The sequence below is a fragment of the Pseudophryne corroboree genome, chromosome 2 (assembly GCF_028390025.1).
Source record: "Pseudophryne corroboree isolate aPseCor3 chromosome 2, aPseCor3.hap2, whole genome shotgun sequence".
NCBI lineage: Eukaryota > Metazoa > Chordata > Amphibia > Anura > Myobatrachidae > Pseudophryne > Pseudophryne corroboree.
Genome location: NC_086445.1, coordinates 299,611,490 through 299,630,399, shown reverse-complemented (window position 1 = coordinate 299,630,399; position 18,910 = coordinate 299,611,490). Strand labels below are relative to the sequence as shown.

At 44.5% G+C, this 18,910-nt stretch overlaps 1 protein-coding gene across 1 annotated transcript in view; it reads right to left on the bottom strand.

Moving 5' to 3' along the window:
• Positions 1 to 18,910, bottom strand: part of TDRD3 (tudor domain containing 3) — a 642,579-nt gene that overhangs the window by 174,803 nt on the left and 448,866 nt on the right. Inside the window, exons 6-7 of the mRNA XM_063952911.1 lie at positions 7,694 to 7,765; positions 6,624 to 6,773 (exon numbers count right to left, since the gene is read on the bottom strand). Coding sequence (XP_063808981.1) covers positions 6,624 to 6,773; positions 7,694 to 7,765 — 222 coding nt within the window. The remainder of the gene's footprint in view (positions 1 to 6,623; positions 6,774 to 7,693; positions 7,766 to 18,910) is intronic.

The window sequence follows — 18,910 nt, the reverse complement described above, 5'->3', positions numbered from 1 at the left end:
CTGGGAAATACGAAGCCATTCCCTTCGGCAGGTTCCACGCAAGGATCTTTCAGTGGGATCTGTTGGACAAGTGGTCCGGATCGCATCTGCAGAGTGCTCACCTTCTCGAGGGCCGCATGTTCGGCATACAGGACTGGGTCCTGGTGACCACGGATGCAAGCCTCCGAGGGTGGGGGGCAGTTACTCAGGGAAGAAACTTCCAAGGGCTGTGGTCAAGTCTGGAGACTTCTCTACACAGAAATATACTGGAACTAAGGGCCATTTACAACGCCCTGAGTCAAGCAGAGCCCCTGCTTCGAAACCGGCCAGTGCTGATTCAGTCAGACAACATTACGGCGGTCGCCCATGTAAACCGCCAGGGCGGCACAAGAAGCAGGATGGCAATGGCGGAAGCCACAAAGATTCTTCGATGGGCGGAGAATCACGTGCAAGCACTGTCAGCAGTGTTCATTCCGGGAGTGGACAACTGGGAAGCAGACTTCCTCAGCAGACACGACCTCCACCCGGGAGAGTGGGGACTTCATCAAGAAGTTTTCCAACTGATTGCAAACCGATGGGAACTGCCAAAGGTGGACATGATGGCGTCCCGCCTCAACAAAAAGCTAAAACGTTATTGCGTCAGGTCAAGGGACCCTCAGGCGATAGCTGTGGACGCCCTAGTGACACCGTGGGTGTACCAGTCGGTATATGTGTTTCCTCCTCTTCCTCTCATACCAAAAGTACTGAGAATAGTAAGAAAGAGAGGAATAAGAGCAATACTCATTGTTCCGGACTGGCCAAGAAGGACTTGGTACCCGGAACTGCAAGAAATGCGCACAGAGGACCCATGGCCTCTGCCTCTCAGACAGGACTTGCTGCAAAAAGGGCCCTGTCTGTTCCAAGACTTACCGCGGCTGCGTTTAACGGCATGGCAGTTGAACGCCGGATCCTAGCGGAAAAAGGCATTCCAGATGAAGTTATTCCTACGCTGATAAAAGCTAGGAAAGACGTGACAGCAAAACATTATCACCGTATTTGGCGGAAGTATGTTGCTTGGTGTGAGGCCAGGAAGGCCCCTACGGAGGAATTACAGCTGGGTCGATTCCTGCACTTCCTACAGTCAGGGGTGACTATGGGCCTAAAATTGGGATCCATAAAGGTCCAGATTTCGGCCCTATCCATTTTCTTTCAAAGAGAACTGGCTTCACTGCCTGAGGTTCAGACATTTGTAAAGGGAGTGCTGCATACCCAGCCCCCTTTTGTGCCACCAGTGGCACCCTGGGATCTTAACGTTGTGTTGGATTTCCTGAAATCACACTGGTTTGAGCCACTTAAAACCGTGGAACTAAAGTATCTCACGTGGAAGTTGGCCTTAGCATTGGCTAGGCGTGTGTCGGAATTGGCGGCTTTGTCATGTAAAAGCCCATATCTGATCTTCCATATGGACAGGGCAGAATTGAGGACTCGTCTCCAATTTCTCCCAAAGGTGGTGTCATCGTTTCATTTGAACCAACCTATTGTGGTGCCTGCGGCTACTAGGGACTTGGAGGACTCCAAGTTGCTGGACGTAGTCAGGGCTTTGAAGATATATGTTTCCAGAACGGCTGGAGTCAGGAAGACTGACTCGCTGTTTATCTTGCATGCACCCAACAAGCTGGGTGCTCCTGCTTCAAAGCAAACTATTGCTCGCTGGATCTGTAGCACGATTCAGCAGGCTCATTCTGCGGCTGGATTGCCGCATCCGAAATCGGTAAAAGCCCATTCCACGAGGAAGGTGGGCTCTTCTTGGGCGGCTGCCCGAGGGGTCTCGGCATTACAGCTTTGCCGAGCTGCTACTTGGTCGGGTTCAAACACATTTGCAAAGTTCTACAAGTTTGATACCCTGGCTGAGGAAGACCTTGTGTTTGCTCATTCGGTGCTGCAGAGTCATCCGCACTCTCCCGCCCGTTTGGGAGCTTTGGTATAATCCCCATGGTCCTTACGGAGTTCCCGGCATCCACTAGGACGTCAGAGAAAATAAGAATTTACTCACCGGTAATTCTATTTCTCGTAGTACGTAGTGGATGCTGGGCGCCCGTCCCAAGTGCGGACTCTCTGCAATACGTGTATATAGTTATTGCTTAACTAAGGGTTATTGTTATGAGCCATCCGTTTAGTGAGGCTCAGTTGTTATTCATACTGTTAACTGGGTAAGGTTATCACAAGTTGTACGGTGTGATTGGTGTGGCTGGTATGAGTCTTACCCTGGATTCAAAATTTCCTTTCCTTGTAATGTCAGCTCTTCTGGGCACAGTTTCCCTATCTGAGGTCTGGAGGAGGGGCATAGAGGGAGGAGCCAGTGCACACCAGATAGTACCTAATCTTTTTTTAGAGTGCCCAGTCTCATGCGGAGCCCGTCTATTCCCCATGGTCCTTACGGAGTTCCCAGCATCCACTACGGACTACGAGAAATAGAATTACCGGTGAGTAAATTCTTATTTTCTGTTATTCTACACTTTGCCATGTTAGAACTACAAGTAAAAAATTAGGCATTTTTTTCTGTGACTTGTTTTATTACTTTGTACATTTTTAGAACCTCAACCATAGAATGCATGATTTTCATCTAACTATTGTCATTGTCAGGCATTAAAAAAAGCAAAGACTACTCTGTTAAAATTGGTTATACTTTTGTATAGCTTCTAATAAGCAGGATCCGGTCTGAAGGTCGACAATGTTTAGGTCGACAGTCGCTAGGTCGACATGGTTTGAAGGTCGACATGGTTTCTAGGTCGACATGTGCTAGGTCGACAGGTTGAAAGGTCGACGTGAGTTTTTCACTTTTTTTGAACTTTTTCATACTTAACGATCCACGTGGACTACGATTGGAACGGTAGTCTGTGCCAAGCGAAGCGAGGAACCGTGCCCGAAGCGCGAGCCATGCGAGGGGACACGGTGCACTAATTCGGCTACCCAGTCACTGTATGCAGAAAACGACACAAAAAAAATAAAATCATGTCGACCTTTTGACCTGTCGACCTAGAAACCCTGTTGACCCAGTGCCTGTTGAGCTATAGTGGTCAACTTAAACATTGTCGATTTGATGATCCACACCCCTTATAAACAGATTGTTGCATATACTGTACAGTGTAAATGGTGTAGAGAATGGACACCATGGCGATCACATGTGACACAATCCAGTACACTGTTCTGAGTGTCCTGACCATCATGCAAGTTGCTTATCGATAGGTCTTACAGCTGCTGTAGGGCCGCCCAGGTCTGCATATCTTTCCTTTGTTCACCACAGGAAGCTAAGGGTTGACCTTGCATGAGGACATGGCTCCTATAAGCTGAAGGAATGAAATGGAAAAAAAAGTATGGTCTCTTCTGTTATGGAACAGTTGAGGGAAGAAGACAACCCCTCCTCTCCCACCTAAAGTTAAGGAAATATTCTTGTACAACTTCTGAATGGCTGAGACAATAGCTCCCCTATAAACAGCAGAGACACTCTCTGTATCCACCTTCCCTATGAGCATCCACTGCTGTAGCTGAAACCTGTGCCAAGCATGTACAGATATAGCCACACTCATCGCTACTGTCATTTAACCATACATGTGTCTTAGTCGTGGAATAAACTAAGCAAATGTTGGCATGGTAAGGCGTACTAAGGTGCAAGAGGATCTACAGCATGCTACACAAAGCTTTGTCTGCACCACTAATGAAAATTACAGTGAACTGAAAACAATAGCAGCAAATGGATACGGCATTACAGAATACTACTACAGGTTGAGTATCCCTTATCCAAAATGCTTGGGACCAGAGGTATTTTGGATATGGGATTTTTCCGTATTTTGGAATAATTGCATACTATAATGAGATATCATGGCGATAGAACCTAAGTATAAGCACAGAATGCATTTATGTTACATATACACCTTATACACACAGCCTGAATGTAATTTTAGCCAATATTTTTAATAACTTTGTGCATGAAACAAAGTGTGTGTACATTCACACAATTCTCTTATGTTTCATATACACCTTATACACACAGCCTGAAGGTCATTTAATACAATATTTTTAATAACTTTGTGTATTAAACAAAGTTTGTGTACATTGAGCCATCAGAAAACAAAGGTTTCACTATTTCACTTTCACTCAAAAAATTCCGTATTTCGGAATATTCCGTATTTCGGAATATTTGGATATGGGATACTCAACCTGTATATACAATAGCATACCCTGACAAGTGGGCCAGTCACTAATACTGCAAGCACTACAAATTTTTACAGTGTAAAGTTCTTTATGTACAGTAATACAGGTCACACATAGTCCCTGAAATGTCAGCAGTGATACTGTATGCGGTGGCAGAGACACAGAGATTGCATTCCTTACAAATAAACGGTGGGCTTCGTGGGCGCTGCTTGAAATCATCACTTTGTGTAGGGAAAAAAAATTACTTTTTGCATTGAGCTGACTGCATCTATTGTCCAACAAAAGCAGATATATGTTATATACTATTTTATTGCACACAGAAAATGGCCTGTCTGCTCATAGGAAGAACTGACCATGTGTCTTTGAATGCACAGTGAAAGTCGAAATACACAGCCCCAGGGAGGCTAGCTTCTTGCTGCTTGTAGTGCTTTCTACAAACCAAAGCCAGCATGAGTCATTTATCACAAATCTCACGACGGGGGGCCAGGGAAGGCTGCCTATAGTATGAACGTGTTACACACTGCTATTTACAGCATGCCATGCTTGAGGTCCTTGCAATTTCGGTAGTGAAATGAGGCAGGAATGCAGTCATACTCTAGCAGGTCTTATAAACATATGGGGGCCTCCAAGACCGCTGCTTGAAATGATTACTTTGTGTCCATGACCGAAAAAGGACTTTGATGTTTGCAATGAATTGACTGCGTCTTTTTCCCAACCAAGAAGAAATCATCCGTATATCACAGAGGGAGTGCAAGAGGTGAAAACGTGCCTTAAATCTGAGTTGACACAGCGAATGCATGTGCGCCCACTAGATACCATACGGAGGTAAGATGATGAACATACACTGGATGCTCCTGCTACCTTAAAGTGACTTCAATCTCCCTATGCATGTTATCAGTTAAAGATACACCTATTTTAGGCAGAGTCATCTGCCAACAGTGGATATAAGGACTGGAGCCTGATTCACCCAAAAAGTTCATAAACAGCAACTGAGGTGACAAAGGAAAATAAATCAGCTGCTTCTTGGTGCACTGCTTGGATCAAAGATTCAATTCACTGACGATTAGCAGAACACTTCTCCGCAAATGTAGATAACTCTTGGTGCAAATACACTGGACCTTCCCTATCACCTAACGGAAGAACTGAACAGGACCCTTCTCTGGACTGAAGCACAGTCTAGGCACTAGAAGCTGAACAAAACATATAACTAATTAGTCCGTTCCTGAAAACAAATTGGTCCCCGAGCCTTCTGGACTTTACTCCCAGGAAAAGTTCCCTGAGAGCCCCCAGGTATTGCCTCCTTCTTTAAAGACTGGACAAAGAACCAAAGGAAAAGCCCACCCTCCATCAACTGTGGATTCTGAAGCTCTGCTTCATATTTTGCACAAATAACCTCTGGTTCAGACTTTGCACTAAGACATTTTGCCTGACATTTGGTTAGACATTTTGCCTGACACACCTTATTTTTGAACAATGGTCTTGGGATTACTCACTTTCTGAATTATTTTAATTACTGAAAGAAAACACAGTTACGGGGAATAGACTTTTGCCTCACAACCTTCAAAAGCGTGGCAGTTTCCTCCTACCACTTTATGGGGCAGATGTATTTACCTGGAGAAGGCATAAGGAAGTGATAAACCAGTGATACTGTATGTGCAAGGTGATAAAGGCACCAGCCAATCAGCTCCAATATGTAAATTAACAGTTAGGATCTAATTGGCTGCTGCCTTTATCACCTTGCACATATCACTGGTTTATCACTTCCTTATGCCTTCTCCGGGTTAATACATCTGGCCCTATATGTGGAATCAGACTCAGTTGCACACAGATATACAAGGTGTTGCATATCAAATTATTTAGCACAGTCTCCTGGTGCATACTTGTCACATCATATTGTGACTAAAGCAGAGTACACACTGGAGCAATGTGTACCCAGCCACTATGTCGGCCCGAAGGGCTGACATATCGGAATCTAGGAACACATTGAGTGACGTTAATAAAGAATGAAAAGATCACTGTTCCGTCCTTCATTAACATACATGTACCATTAGCGACATCAATGCAGCACATCAAACCTGACGACAGTAGCAACTGCTGGCATGCGCACACTGGGCATACACACTGCCTGATATGTGCAAAATTGAGCGATATGTCAGTCCCATCTGTCGGATCAGACGACATATCACTCAGTGGTACCCAGCTAAAGACACATTTCCAGGCAAAAAGATGAAAAAATGGTGCCTGGCACTAGCAGAGTCACAGAGGACCTGGCACGCCGAGAGGGGCTGCTCGGAGAGACTGCAGCAATAATGTAGGAGGACATATCTGTATTAACGCCAGAGAGAGAAAGCCAATTATAACACAGTTTAAAAAATTAGCATTTTAAAAGCACAAGGTATATACAAAATATAATTTAATTCCATTAGTTAAGATCGTAAAGAAGGATCTCAAACCTCTTTGCTTTTTGCTACTTCAGCAATGGCAGCGGTCCTTTGTTTTTCAAACTCATCATTTTCCCCCACCGCTTTTGTGACACTAGATGTTTGCAGTGTTTTTCGGCTATCAAGTTCTTTGCTGTCAACCGAAGTAGCAGATGCACGTTGCTGACAAATAAAAAGAAATATAAATATCAGTGGTCAGGGTTAATCTATCAGTGACCAGTTATTTCATTTATTTAAACTGTAATTTCATGTTTACATGCATTTACAAGTTTCTGCCGTGGAATTGTGCTTTATATAATCAGTGCAATTAAAAGGTGATTATACAACAAGAGCCATTCTACAAAGTTACATTGTTCAAAATAGTGTTGAAGTTAATGCAGGTTTTTTCAACTGTTGTAATACAGTAAATGGATATACTTGCTTTCATGTAACAAACATTAATATAAAAATTATTTCAATAACATGAGAACATGAATTGTAAAGATGATATATTAAGGTATACTGTAGTGTATGATTAACAACTATTACCACCTTGTTCATGTAAAATGAAAACACATTACTGCCAGCATTAACTGTTTCTCAGTCAGTGTCTCTCTTTAATAGAGTATCAAGAATCGCATGCTTAAAAGCTTTTTCCAGGGACTCCCAGATTTCTGATGCTATTGCTCCTGGAAACCTAATGTGATCACCGCTTTAAATGTATACTGGCCAAGGGGAAAACATGAACTGCTAGTGATCCTTAAAGACAGAGTTTGGGAACCACTGGTGTATGTGGCCAAATTTATAGGTGTTAACATTTGTCCAAAATACCTGCTGACATGTAATTACAGATAGAGGACTCTGCAAGGATTGAAATTAAAACTACCAATAAGTGTAATGCAGCAATATTGAAGGTTAGAGTGCCACCAATGAGGCACCTGAAGTGTATCAGGGTGCCCGTCACTGCAACAGTAGAAAAGTTATGAGGATGAGTGTGAAAACCTGTGTGTTAGATCACATATGTTGTATGGGTACAGTAAACTTACAAGCAGTACACATGAGAACATCAGTGACTGTTAGTATACAACTGAGTAAAACCCTACCTGTCCAAAAGGCACAAATGGTGGAGGTCCCCCTTCCGTCCCAATATTGCTTCTACTGTGTTTGGATAAACTCTGTAAAAAATAAATAAATTCTGGTGTCAGTATTATATATTTACATTTATTTATATAGAACCAGCATAATCTGTTGTGCTTTACGGTTTAATGACAATAAGAAAGAAAACAATTGAATCCTATTAACATAATGAAGTATTTAAAGCCTTTGATGTTAACACATTACTAATACAATGTATAATCGGACTTTTAAACATTATCATGTTTCCCCTTATGTTTGCGCCAACACAATTTACAAAAACAGTAAAATAAATTGCAATAGAAGAGCATTATTATTTGTGCAAGTACAATGACTGGTTAGCCATTTAGACTATAGCATCCACATGTTTTTACCCAATACGGGCATTTACAAGTTCCCAGAAAAACACTACGTACCAACTTTAGCAGGAAATTCTGTATTTGTGCCACTGCTAAATGCTGCCTACAGTACATGCTCTACATTTCACTCCTAAAATACTGGCTAGCCTCATTCACATCCTAACAAATTACAAATGAAATTACTGAAAAAAAAAAATTAATGCAGAACAGAGAAGTAATGATATTGAAAATCGCCGTACAGAGTCCCAAAAGCAGGGACACAAATTGTGACTGAAAGGAAGCAGTCTGAATACCCTAAGGATGGGACCTGATTCCCCACAATGAATTCACGGGTGCGAGTAAGTTCATCTTTATGCTGCACTTACGGTACTGCAGACTCACTGCAGACCTACGGGGCTACAAGCAAAGATGTGCAAGTGCAGCAGTAGAAGGAGCAGTTAGGGATGCAAGCTCGGGTGCCATGGCTTGGTAGCGCCAATTGTCTTTTCCTGCTACTTTTTCCATTAAAATCCATCTTATTCGTAAAACGATGTGAATAGGACGCACAAGCACCTTTGCTGATTAAAATTATATGCGGCATCTGTATACAAAATGCTACGCTAGAGTGTTTTCCTAGATTACACTATAACGTAGCATTTTGTATGCAGATATAGCTGCAGACGCGTAGAATATACACATGCCGCATATAATTCTTATTAAACCTTGTGTTCTTGCCGTGACTTAGAAAAACTCCAAAACTGTTTAAGTGTTACATACAGTAATATCTGCAAATTTGCACTTCAATGCAGAAAAAAACAGGCCAAACGTATATGCACATAAGATGATCTACACATAAAAGTGACACGCTTACTTATGTTTAACAAGTCAGGATGACAGAGGTAAAGGGAGGCAGGCCAAGTCCAAGTACTTGCTACCTCTCCTTTCCTCTATTCACAAATGTGGCTCAGTTTGACCTGAACACAGTGCAAACATGGCAGTCAGAAGCAGTCATTCTTATCAGCACAAATCTAAAAAGGGTTTAAAAAAAAAAAAGTAAAAATAAATAAACTATGTGATTGGGGATTTATGGACTGAAAGTAGAGTTTTAGTTAGTCTTGCAGAGTTTTAGCACTTGATTTAGCCAAAAACTGCACATATGCATTTGTTCTAAAATAGCATTGATAATATAGTTATCCTAGCAAAAAAGAGCAGCGTCCTAGAGTTTGTTGTGCAAAAAAAAAAACAGGTAACCCTAAACAAATAATATTACTGTATACGCCAGGTTTTGACATTTTCATTTTTAAATCTAGGAGCCAGGAAAAGTGTAGGAGCCAGACCACTGTTCCCAAAAGAAAAACATATAACTGAACCCCCACCCAGCCACATGACTGAGTAGCTTTCTCTCCACCCACCGGATACCCCAAGGCAATTGCTGTAATGTGCAGCAATCCCCCTGGCAAACAACCACCCCTTCCCCCATGGCCACATTAATCAGCAGCTTACACCAACGGGGCAATCAACCCCCACTGCCACACAACTAAGGGGATACCCTAGGTAAACCAGCCCTCCGCACCCAACACCCCGGCAAATAATCCCCTTCTGTGGCCACATCACTACCCCCTCCGAAGTCACAATCCCCGGCCATGATTGAAACCTCTTATCGGAGAGCTCTATGCAGCCGGAGTTTGGAGACAGCAGACAGTGCAGGCTGGGACGGGCACATTGCACATGCACTCTTGTGCATGAAACAGCCGCCGCAATGCAGGCATGCCCACAAATCTCCCTGGGGCTGACGAGGATCTGCTTACTCTCTCACTGCATAATCTGGTTGCCAGACAGCAAAATCTAGGAGTCATGGCGAACTGGTCCCCAGGATTTGTCGAGCCCTGTTATAAGCCAAGGAAAAAAGTTGTAATATCCCATGAAATGACATTCTTACATCATCTGTAGCCTGTGTGAACATAGCAAACATCAATACAGGACTTTTACAAGCATATTACAAAGCAACCAAAACAGGCAATAGGACATTTAGCTGGCAGTTAGAAGAATTGCGCACACACAAATTAATACACGCAACTCTTAAAAAACAATTATTATTAGAAGATTCAAGTCCTAGTGCATCACTAGAGAACGGACAATTTCCACATTTTAATATCTATGACAATTTAGAACACTTGTGTTACCATTTCCATGAATATCTCAGTTTGTCTAGTTGTGCATACAGTTCCTAGCTGTCATCATTCTGCAATAAAAATCCTGTTACCTGCAAGAGCAGAATCCGCTAACAACAACTTACTATGCACAGCTGCAAATACCATACACACTGTTATAGAACACACTTACAGGTTATTTGAGTATCCAACCAATGTGACAACCCTATTTAGAAGAGAGAGAAAAGGCTGGAGGAAAATAAATTGCAGCTCGCAATAGAAATATATGAAACTTTGGTGAAGTATTCCTAGTAATTTATATGCACTATAAGGAGATCATATTGGAAATGCATTAGACAATATAAAATGCATTTGGCGATGGGTGAGATTTCTGATTTAGGATGGCTTTTCCGCCTAGCTACATTAGTAGCATCTCTCTTCTAGTTAGCTGTGTGACATGCATGCAAAAATCTGATTGAATAGAGCCATAAACTAGTGAGGTGGAGGCAGGGGCCATAGCAAGAGAGTCAGAAGCTATTTCTTTTCAGCATCATTAAATGTGTATTTATGTAGCCTAGTGAGGAGACCTGAGCTAAACATATGCACACATAGCAAACAATCAGCCGCATCCCAAAGTCACCTTTTCCATACAGCATTAGGTCTATTTAGAATACTCATGCTATAGAAATGACACATCAGTCTGTGACTAACAAAAATAAACATGAAATGCTATGTTTGTGTGTGCTCAATTGATACAATTCTCATAGATGCAGACAAAAACTACAAGGTAAAATGATAAACTATAAACCTGACATAGTGTACAAAAGAAGTTATTTGTATTCCTTCTTTTGCAATGCTCTTTATAAAAGGTCATCAGAAAGCCCCCTTTACGAACTCATATTATTGTGCAAGGTGGAATTCCCTACCTCTCCATTCACAACTGGGGTGTTTTAAGAGGATGCGTTTAGCATTCCTGGCAGTCGAGATGCCAGCGGTCACGTGACAGATGCCGGAAACCCGGCACTAGAAGGGGGAAAGGGGGGTAGCCATACCCACCACCTCCTGTATCTTATCCCTAGCTGCCACCTCAGGCAGGTTAGGGTTCGAGTAGTGGCAAGGGGAGGGGAAAAATAATTACCCCATCCCCTGTCAGCATACTCAGTGTCGGTCATGTGACCGCCGGTGTCCCATACTGAACGTTGATAAAAGGTTGCATCATTTAGAAATACTAAGGAGCCATTGACTGCTATCCATTGCTCTTGTCTAGCTAGCAACTAGTTTGTTTAAATGGCTTGTAAAACTCCTCACTGAAATAGATTAGATCTCCCTACCAGATTTACAAGATTTTATATCTTGTAAAGGTTTATTAACATCTTCTAGCTTTGCCTGTTAACCAGTTAACTGACGTTTTTTCCCTTCAAAAACGTTCATAAAATTGTAAAAAAAATAAAAAAATGTAATATATTTAAAAAAATGGTTTTTTTTAAATAATTAAATAATAGGATTTTAATTACCTACCGGTAAATACTTTTCTCGTAGTCCGTAGAGGATGCTGGAGTCCACATTAGTACCATGGGTTATAGATGGGTCCACTAGAAGCCATTGGCACTTTAAGAGTTTGAGAGTGTGGGCTGACCTCCCTCTATGCCCCTCCTACCAGACTCAGTCTAGAAACTGTGCCCGAGGAGACTGACATCTTCGAGAGAAGGATTTTACACAGATAATGGCGAGATTCACACCAGCTCGCACACAAGGCAAACCAAGATAACTAGCTTGAAACATCAGGAACGGCTGAACAATATTACTTACCAACGAAGCAGTACTTACCAAGAACTAAGCAGTACTGAACTAAGTAACCACTGGAAGGATCACGAAGCACTGGGCAGCCGCCCAGCATCCTCTACGGACTACGAGAAAACGACTTACCGGTAGGTAATTAAAATCTTATTTTCTCTTACATCCTAGAGGATGCTGGGGTCTACATTAGTACCATGGGGATTTACCAAAGCTCCCAGAATGTGAGGGAGAGCGCGGAGGCTCCTGCAGAACCGATTGACCAAACTTCAGGTCCTCAGAGGCCAAAGTATCAAACTTGTAGAACTTTGCGAACGTGTTCGACCCCGACCAAGTAGCCGCTAGGCATAGTTGTAAAGCCGAGACACCCCGGGCAGCTGCCCAGGAAGAACCCACCTTACGAATAGAGTGGGCCTTAACAGACGTAGGACACAGCAGGCCTGCTGTGGAATACGCATGCTGGATAGTGAACCTGATCCAGCGAGAGATCATCTGCTTAGAAGCAGGACACCCAATTTTCTTGGGATCATACACGACAAACAGACAGTCCGATTTTCTGTGACGAGCAGTCCTCCCCACAAAGATTTTCACAGCCCTTACAACATCCAAGGACTTTGATGAAATTGAGGAGTCAGTAGCAACTGGCACCACAATAGGTTGGTTGATATGAAATGCCGACACAACCTTCGGAAGGAACTGCGGACGTGTCCTGAGATCAGCTCTATCTTCATGGAAGATCAAGTAGGGGCTTTTACATGACAAAGCGCCCAACTCTGACACACGCCTAGCAGAAGCCAAGGCCAACAAAGTGACAGCCTTCCACGTGAAAAACTTGACCTCAACCTCCTGTAGAGGCTCAAACCAGTCCGACTGGAGGAACTGCTACACCACGTTAAGATGCCAGGGCGCCGTAGGCGGCACAAAGGGAGGCTGGATGTGCAGAACTCCCTTCAAAAAGGTCTGTACTTCAGGGAGGGCAGCCAACTGTTTCTGGAAGAAAATGGACAGGGCCGAAATCTGGACCTTTACGGAACCTAACCTCAGGCCCATATCCACACCTGCTTGGAGGAAGAAAAGAAACCGTCCAAGTTTAAACTGCACCGTAGGAAACCTCTTGGATTCACAACAAGACACGTATTTTTTCCAAATGCGATGGTAATGTTTAGATGTTACTCCTTTCCTAGCCTGTATTAGGGAAGGAATGACTTTGTCCAGAATGCCCTTCCGAGCTAGTATCTGGCGTTCAACCTCCATGCCGTCAAACGTAGCCGCGGTAAGTCTTGATACGCGAACGGCCCCTGCTGCAGCAGGTCCTCCCGAAGAGGAAGATGCCTCGGCTGATCTAGCAGTAGATCTGCGTGCAAAGCCCTTCTTGGCCAGTCCAGAGCAATGAGGATTGCCTGAACTTTTGTTCTCCTTATGATTTTTAGAAGTCTTGGAATGAGTGGAAGTGGAGGAAACAGACACCGACTGGAACACCCACGGAGTCACTAGGGCGTCCACCGCCATGGCTTGTGGGTCCTTCGACCTGGAACAATACCGCCGAAGCTTCTTGTTGAGACGAGAGGTCATCATGTCTATTTGAGGTACACCCCAAAGACTTGTCACCTCCGTGAACACCTCCGGATGGATGGAGATCGTGTCTGCTGAGGAAGTCCGCTTCCCAGTTGTCTACTCCCGGAATGAAGATTGCTGACAGTGCCAACGCGTGTTTTTCTGTCCAGAGGATGATTCTTGTTACCTCTGACATTGCAGCTCTGCTCTTCGTTTCGCCCTGTCGGTTTATGTAAGCCACTGTCATTACATTGTCCGACTGCACTTGAATGGCCCAATTTCTCAGAAGATGGGCCATTTGGAGAAGCCCGTTGTAAATGGCTCTTAATTCCAGAATGTTTATCAGCAGGCCGGCTTCCAGACTTGACCACCTTCCTTGGAAGGTTTCCGCTTGAGTGACTGCGCCCCAGCCCTGATGACTTGCATCCGTGGTTAGAAGGATCCAGTCCTGAATCCCGAACCTGCGGCCCTCCAGAAGGTGAGGTAATTGCAGCCACCAGAGGAGTGAGATCCTGGCCTTTGGCGACTGTCGTATTCTCTGGTGCATGTGCAGATGAGATCCCGACCATTTGTCCAGGAGATCCAGTTGGAAGGACCGAGCATGAAATCTCCCATACTGCAGAGCCTCGTAAGAGGCCACCATCTTCCCCAGAAGGCGAATGCACTGATGAACTGACACCCGGGATGAACTGACACCCGGGCTGGCATCAGACATCCCGGACGATTGTTTGTATCACCAACGCTTTTTCCTCTGCAAGAAACACCCTCTGCACTTCCATGTCGAGGATCATTCCCAGAAAGGACAACCTCCTGGTTGGTTCCAAATGTGATTTTGGAAGATTCAGGATCCAACAATGTTCCTTGAGAAGTTGGGTTGTGAGAGCTATGGACTGTAACAGCTTCTCCTTGGACGATGCCTTTATTAGCAAATCGTCCAGATATGGAATTATGTTCACCCCCTGTCTGCGGAGGAGAACCATCATTTCCGCATTCACCTTGGTGAATACCCTCGGTGCTGTGGAGAGGCCGAATGGCAGGGCCTGGAATTGAAAATGACAGTCCAACAGTACGAATCGGAGATATACTTTATGCGGCTGCCAAATCGGAATGTGGAGGTACGCATCCTCGATATCCAGGAATACCAGGAATTCCCCCTCCTCCAGACCTGATATCACCGCCCTTAGAGACTCCATTTTAAACTTGAACTCCCTCAGAAAGGGGTTTAGTGATTTTAAGTTTTCGGTTTCCGGTTTCGGTACCACGAAAAGGTTCGAATAGTAACCTTTGTTTTGCATCTGGGGAGGAACTGGTACAATAACTTGTGCCTCCACCAATTTCTGGATGGCTCCCTGTAGGGTAACCCTGTCTGCCGGCAAAGCTGGCAAGCCTGATTTGAAGAACTGGTGAGGAGGGAGATCCTGAAATTCCAGCCAGTACCCCTGGGACAATATCTTTTACCCAGGTATCCAGGCCGGACGACACCCAGACGTGACTGTAATGTCTGAGTCTCGCCCCCACCCACCCTACTTCCGGGCCGTGCGGTCCACAGTCATGAAGCAGGCCTCTGTTCCTGGGAATCCGCAGCAGCAGGTTTCTTAGATTTTGGTCGGCCTCCTCTAAAGGTGGTGTTGGATGGTTCGGCCTTTCTTGTTTTAGTAACTGGAAAGGACTGTGATGCAGCTGAAAAAAACGTTTTCTTCGTAGCAGGTGCAGCTGAGGGGAGAAAAGGTGACTTACTCGCTGTAGCCGTGGTGATCCACGCACCCAACGCTACCCCAAAGAGAGCCTGACCTGTGTAGGGTAGGGTCTCCACACCTCTCCTGGATTCCGTGCCGGCAGACTAGCTGAGACCGACATGAAAGATATTCCTAAAGCCATTGAACCCAGGTCTTTCATGGATTCCACCATAAATCCTGCAGAATCCTGAATGTTACGTAAAAACAATTCAACATCACTTTTATCCATTGTATCCAAATCCTCAAGTAACGTGCCTGACCACTTTACTATAGCTTTGGAAATCCATGCACAGGCAACAGTAGGACGTAGTATCGCCCCTGAAGCCGTGTATATGGATTTGACCTTAGAACTGGCTTCCCCACCGGGCACTGCGGGCTGTACAAACACAGGTCTTTATAGAGAGAAAAGCCCCCACCTGTGCCCTGTGTCCCGATGGCTAGTGGAGCGGCTGCCCTTTACAGTGTCCATGGCCGCATCGAGATAAAAGCGGGCCAAAGAGACCCCTCACCTCCCCTTGTACCTGCGGACACACGATCCCGGAGGGCAGCGGCGGGTGTGTGTGACTGACCAAGAAGAACACCGGAGCTTCCGCTGTAGTTACCCGGCAACCAGGGCGCGGGAGTATACAGCACCGCTGGGGGAGTGATGGAGCTGCAGCAGAGGATGTCTATTTGACATTCAGTAAGTTGCAGCCCTTGAAGTCTTAAGATTTCTTCTTTTCTTCTGAAATAGCTTATAATATGGGCTGCAGGAGCAGCCCCCCTGTTGAATGCCTGCTTACTGCATGGCACCAACTTACAAACTGAGCTCCTGTGCACAGAGGCGGGGTTATAGAGGAGGCGGCGCTGTGCATCTTGGGAACAGTCAAAGCTTTGAGCCTGTTGGTGCCTCAGATCAAGATCCTACTCTACCCCCCCCCGATGTTAATCTTTGTGGAGCCCAGTGTACCCCGCAGCAGAAAGATGGTTAAAACAAAGTGAATGAGGTACTATTTAAGTTATCTGGGTTCCAGCATGGACATCCTTAAAGCCTAGACTGTAATGGTGGAATTAGGGAAACTCTGGTTTAAATAATTAAGATTTGAGCAGTGGTAAAAAAACAAACATGGTTTTATAAAAAGAATCACAGTCTGTCCTCAGAAACAGACACATTTTTATCCAGAGAAAAAACGTATGTCGCATTGTTCCAACAACAATCAGGAGCCATAATTAGAGGCAAAGAACACAGTGATCAGCAGGAGGAGAGATAAGACCACATAAAAGAACAATTAAGACGGCTACAATACACAAGGACAATATATCAAGCATGCTATGATACACTTATATCAGTTATAGTTTTGTGTGTATGAATGCGTCACGTTTAAATACAAGCCATTCACAATCTGTCACTTTACAAGGACAGTTCAGAAAATAAAAGCACATTTGTCCAGTTGCTATGGGCTCTATGTGTACCTTCACTGTGCAGCAACATAAACAGCAAATCAATACAAGGTCTCTAAGCATCTAAGAGCAATTCAAAAACAATCAAACTGCTGCAAAATCAGAAACTACATTTCCACAGGTCTGTACATCTATAATGCACACCATGCATCAGCAATCTATACATCACACTGTATAAATGTAACAGATCCGGTATGATATACCGGCAGACGAGTTGCCGGCTGTCAGTATACAGACAGTGGCATCCCGTCTGCCGGAATACTGACAGCAAGTCCCCTCGCAGTATACTTTTTATTTTTGCTGCTACTTTTTATTTTTGCTGCTTTTTCTTTGAGAGTAACAGGGAGTTAGACCTTACAAACAATATGGGAGGGGCTGTGATTGGGGACCTCACTCAGTGCATGTCGTGCAAGATGTATGCACACCTGGAGCTACCGGCCCAGTGTGATAACATCTGCACGAGGTGTGTGCGAACGGTTGCCCTGGAAGCCCAGGTAACTGATCTAGAGCAAACCGTTACGCGACTGAGGGAGATTCACAATCTCGAGCAAAGTTTAGACAGAACGGTGGAGGAGTTGCGGGAGGGGTCACTGGTAGAAGAGGATGATGATCAGGTAGCCAGCTGGGTCACAGTTAGAAGGAAGAAAAAGAGGGGGAGGCTCGACATCTCCGAACTATCAAACCCGAACAAATTTGCCCGACTGGACGAGGAATCGGAGGATGATAGTGAAGAAATGACGGTGCCGGAGGAGACTGCTCCCTCTAGCATCCAGAGGAGCGGTCCCTCTGGCGCGGTTGGGATAAAAGATAGTGAGGTACCTAATCAGATGGTGGTGGTAGGGGATTCTATCATCAGGAAGGCAGATAGGGCAATCTGCTACCGGGACCGTGATCACCATACAATCTGTTGTCTCCCGGGTGCTCGGGTACGGCACATCGCGGACCGGGTAGATAGATTGTTGGGAGGGGCTGGGAAAGACCCGGCGGTCTTGGTGCACGCTGGCACCAATGACAAAGTTAGCGGAAGGTGGGATTTTAAGAAAGACTAAAGGGACTTAGGAAAGAAACTGAAGGCAAGGACATCTAAGGTAATATTCTCTGAATTATTACCCGTGCCACGCGCTAGTCCAGGGAGGCAGAGGGAGATTAGGGAGGTAAATGTGTGGCTTAGGGATTGGTGCAGGAAAGAGGGGTTTGTGTTCCTGGAACACAGGGCGGACTTCTCAGTCAGGCGCCATCTCTTTTGTCGTGACGGATTGCACCTGACTGAGGTGGGGGCAGCGGTGCAGGGGGGAAGGATGGTTAGAAGGTTGGAGGAGATTTTAAACTAGGAGCCTGGGGGGAGGGTTTAGCTAGAAACTACGGGTCATGCAGTGTGAATAGTGGGGATGACGGTAGTAAACAAAATGGGGGAGAAGTTGGGGGGAGGGTAAGAGCAGGTGGTAAGGTTACTAACATGGGTACTAAAAGAGATTTTACCAAAGCACTAACCAATGATGATTACAGGTCATCTTTGCTACATAAGGTGAAAGATGTCCCTAATGCAAGGGAAAATACTTATCTTAGTTGTATGTATGTAAATGCCAGAAGCATTACTGGTAAAAAGGGTGAACTAGAAATACTTGCAGCAAGCAAACAGTATGATATTATAGGCATTACTGAAACTTGGTGGGACGAATCTCATGATTGGACAGTCAATCTAGAGGGCTATACACTGTTTAGGAGAGACAGACTAAATAAAAAGGGGTGTGTCTTTACGTAACGCCGTTTTTAAAACCTGATATACGGGAAGATATTCAGGAGGGGACTGTAGACACTGTCGAGACATTATGGGTAGAAATTGCATGCGGGGAAAAAGGAATAAAAAAAGTTAGTATTGGGTGTATGCTATAGGCCGCCTGGTATTAACGCATCTGATGAGGTATTGCAAATTGAAAGAGCAGCAAGAGTAGGAGACATAGTAGTGATGGGAGATTTTAACTATCCAGAGATAAACTGGAAAAACGATTCATGTGATACTGCTAGGGGCAATATGTTTTTAAACACACTTAATGATAACTACTTAGTTCAACTAATTGAGGACCTAACTAGGTACAATGCAATCTTAGACCTGGTATTAACAAACAATGGGGATTTGGTATCAGGTATTATAGTAGGGGAACCCATAGGAAACA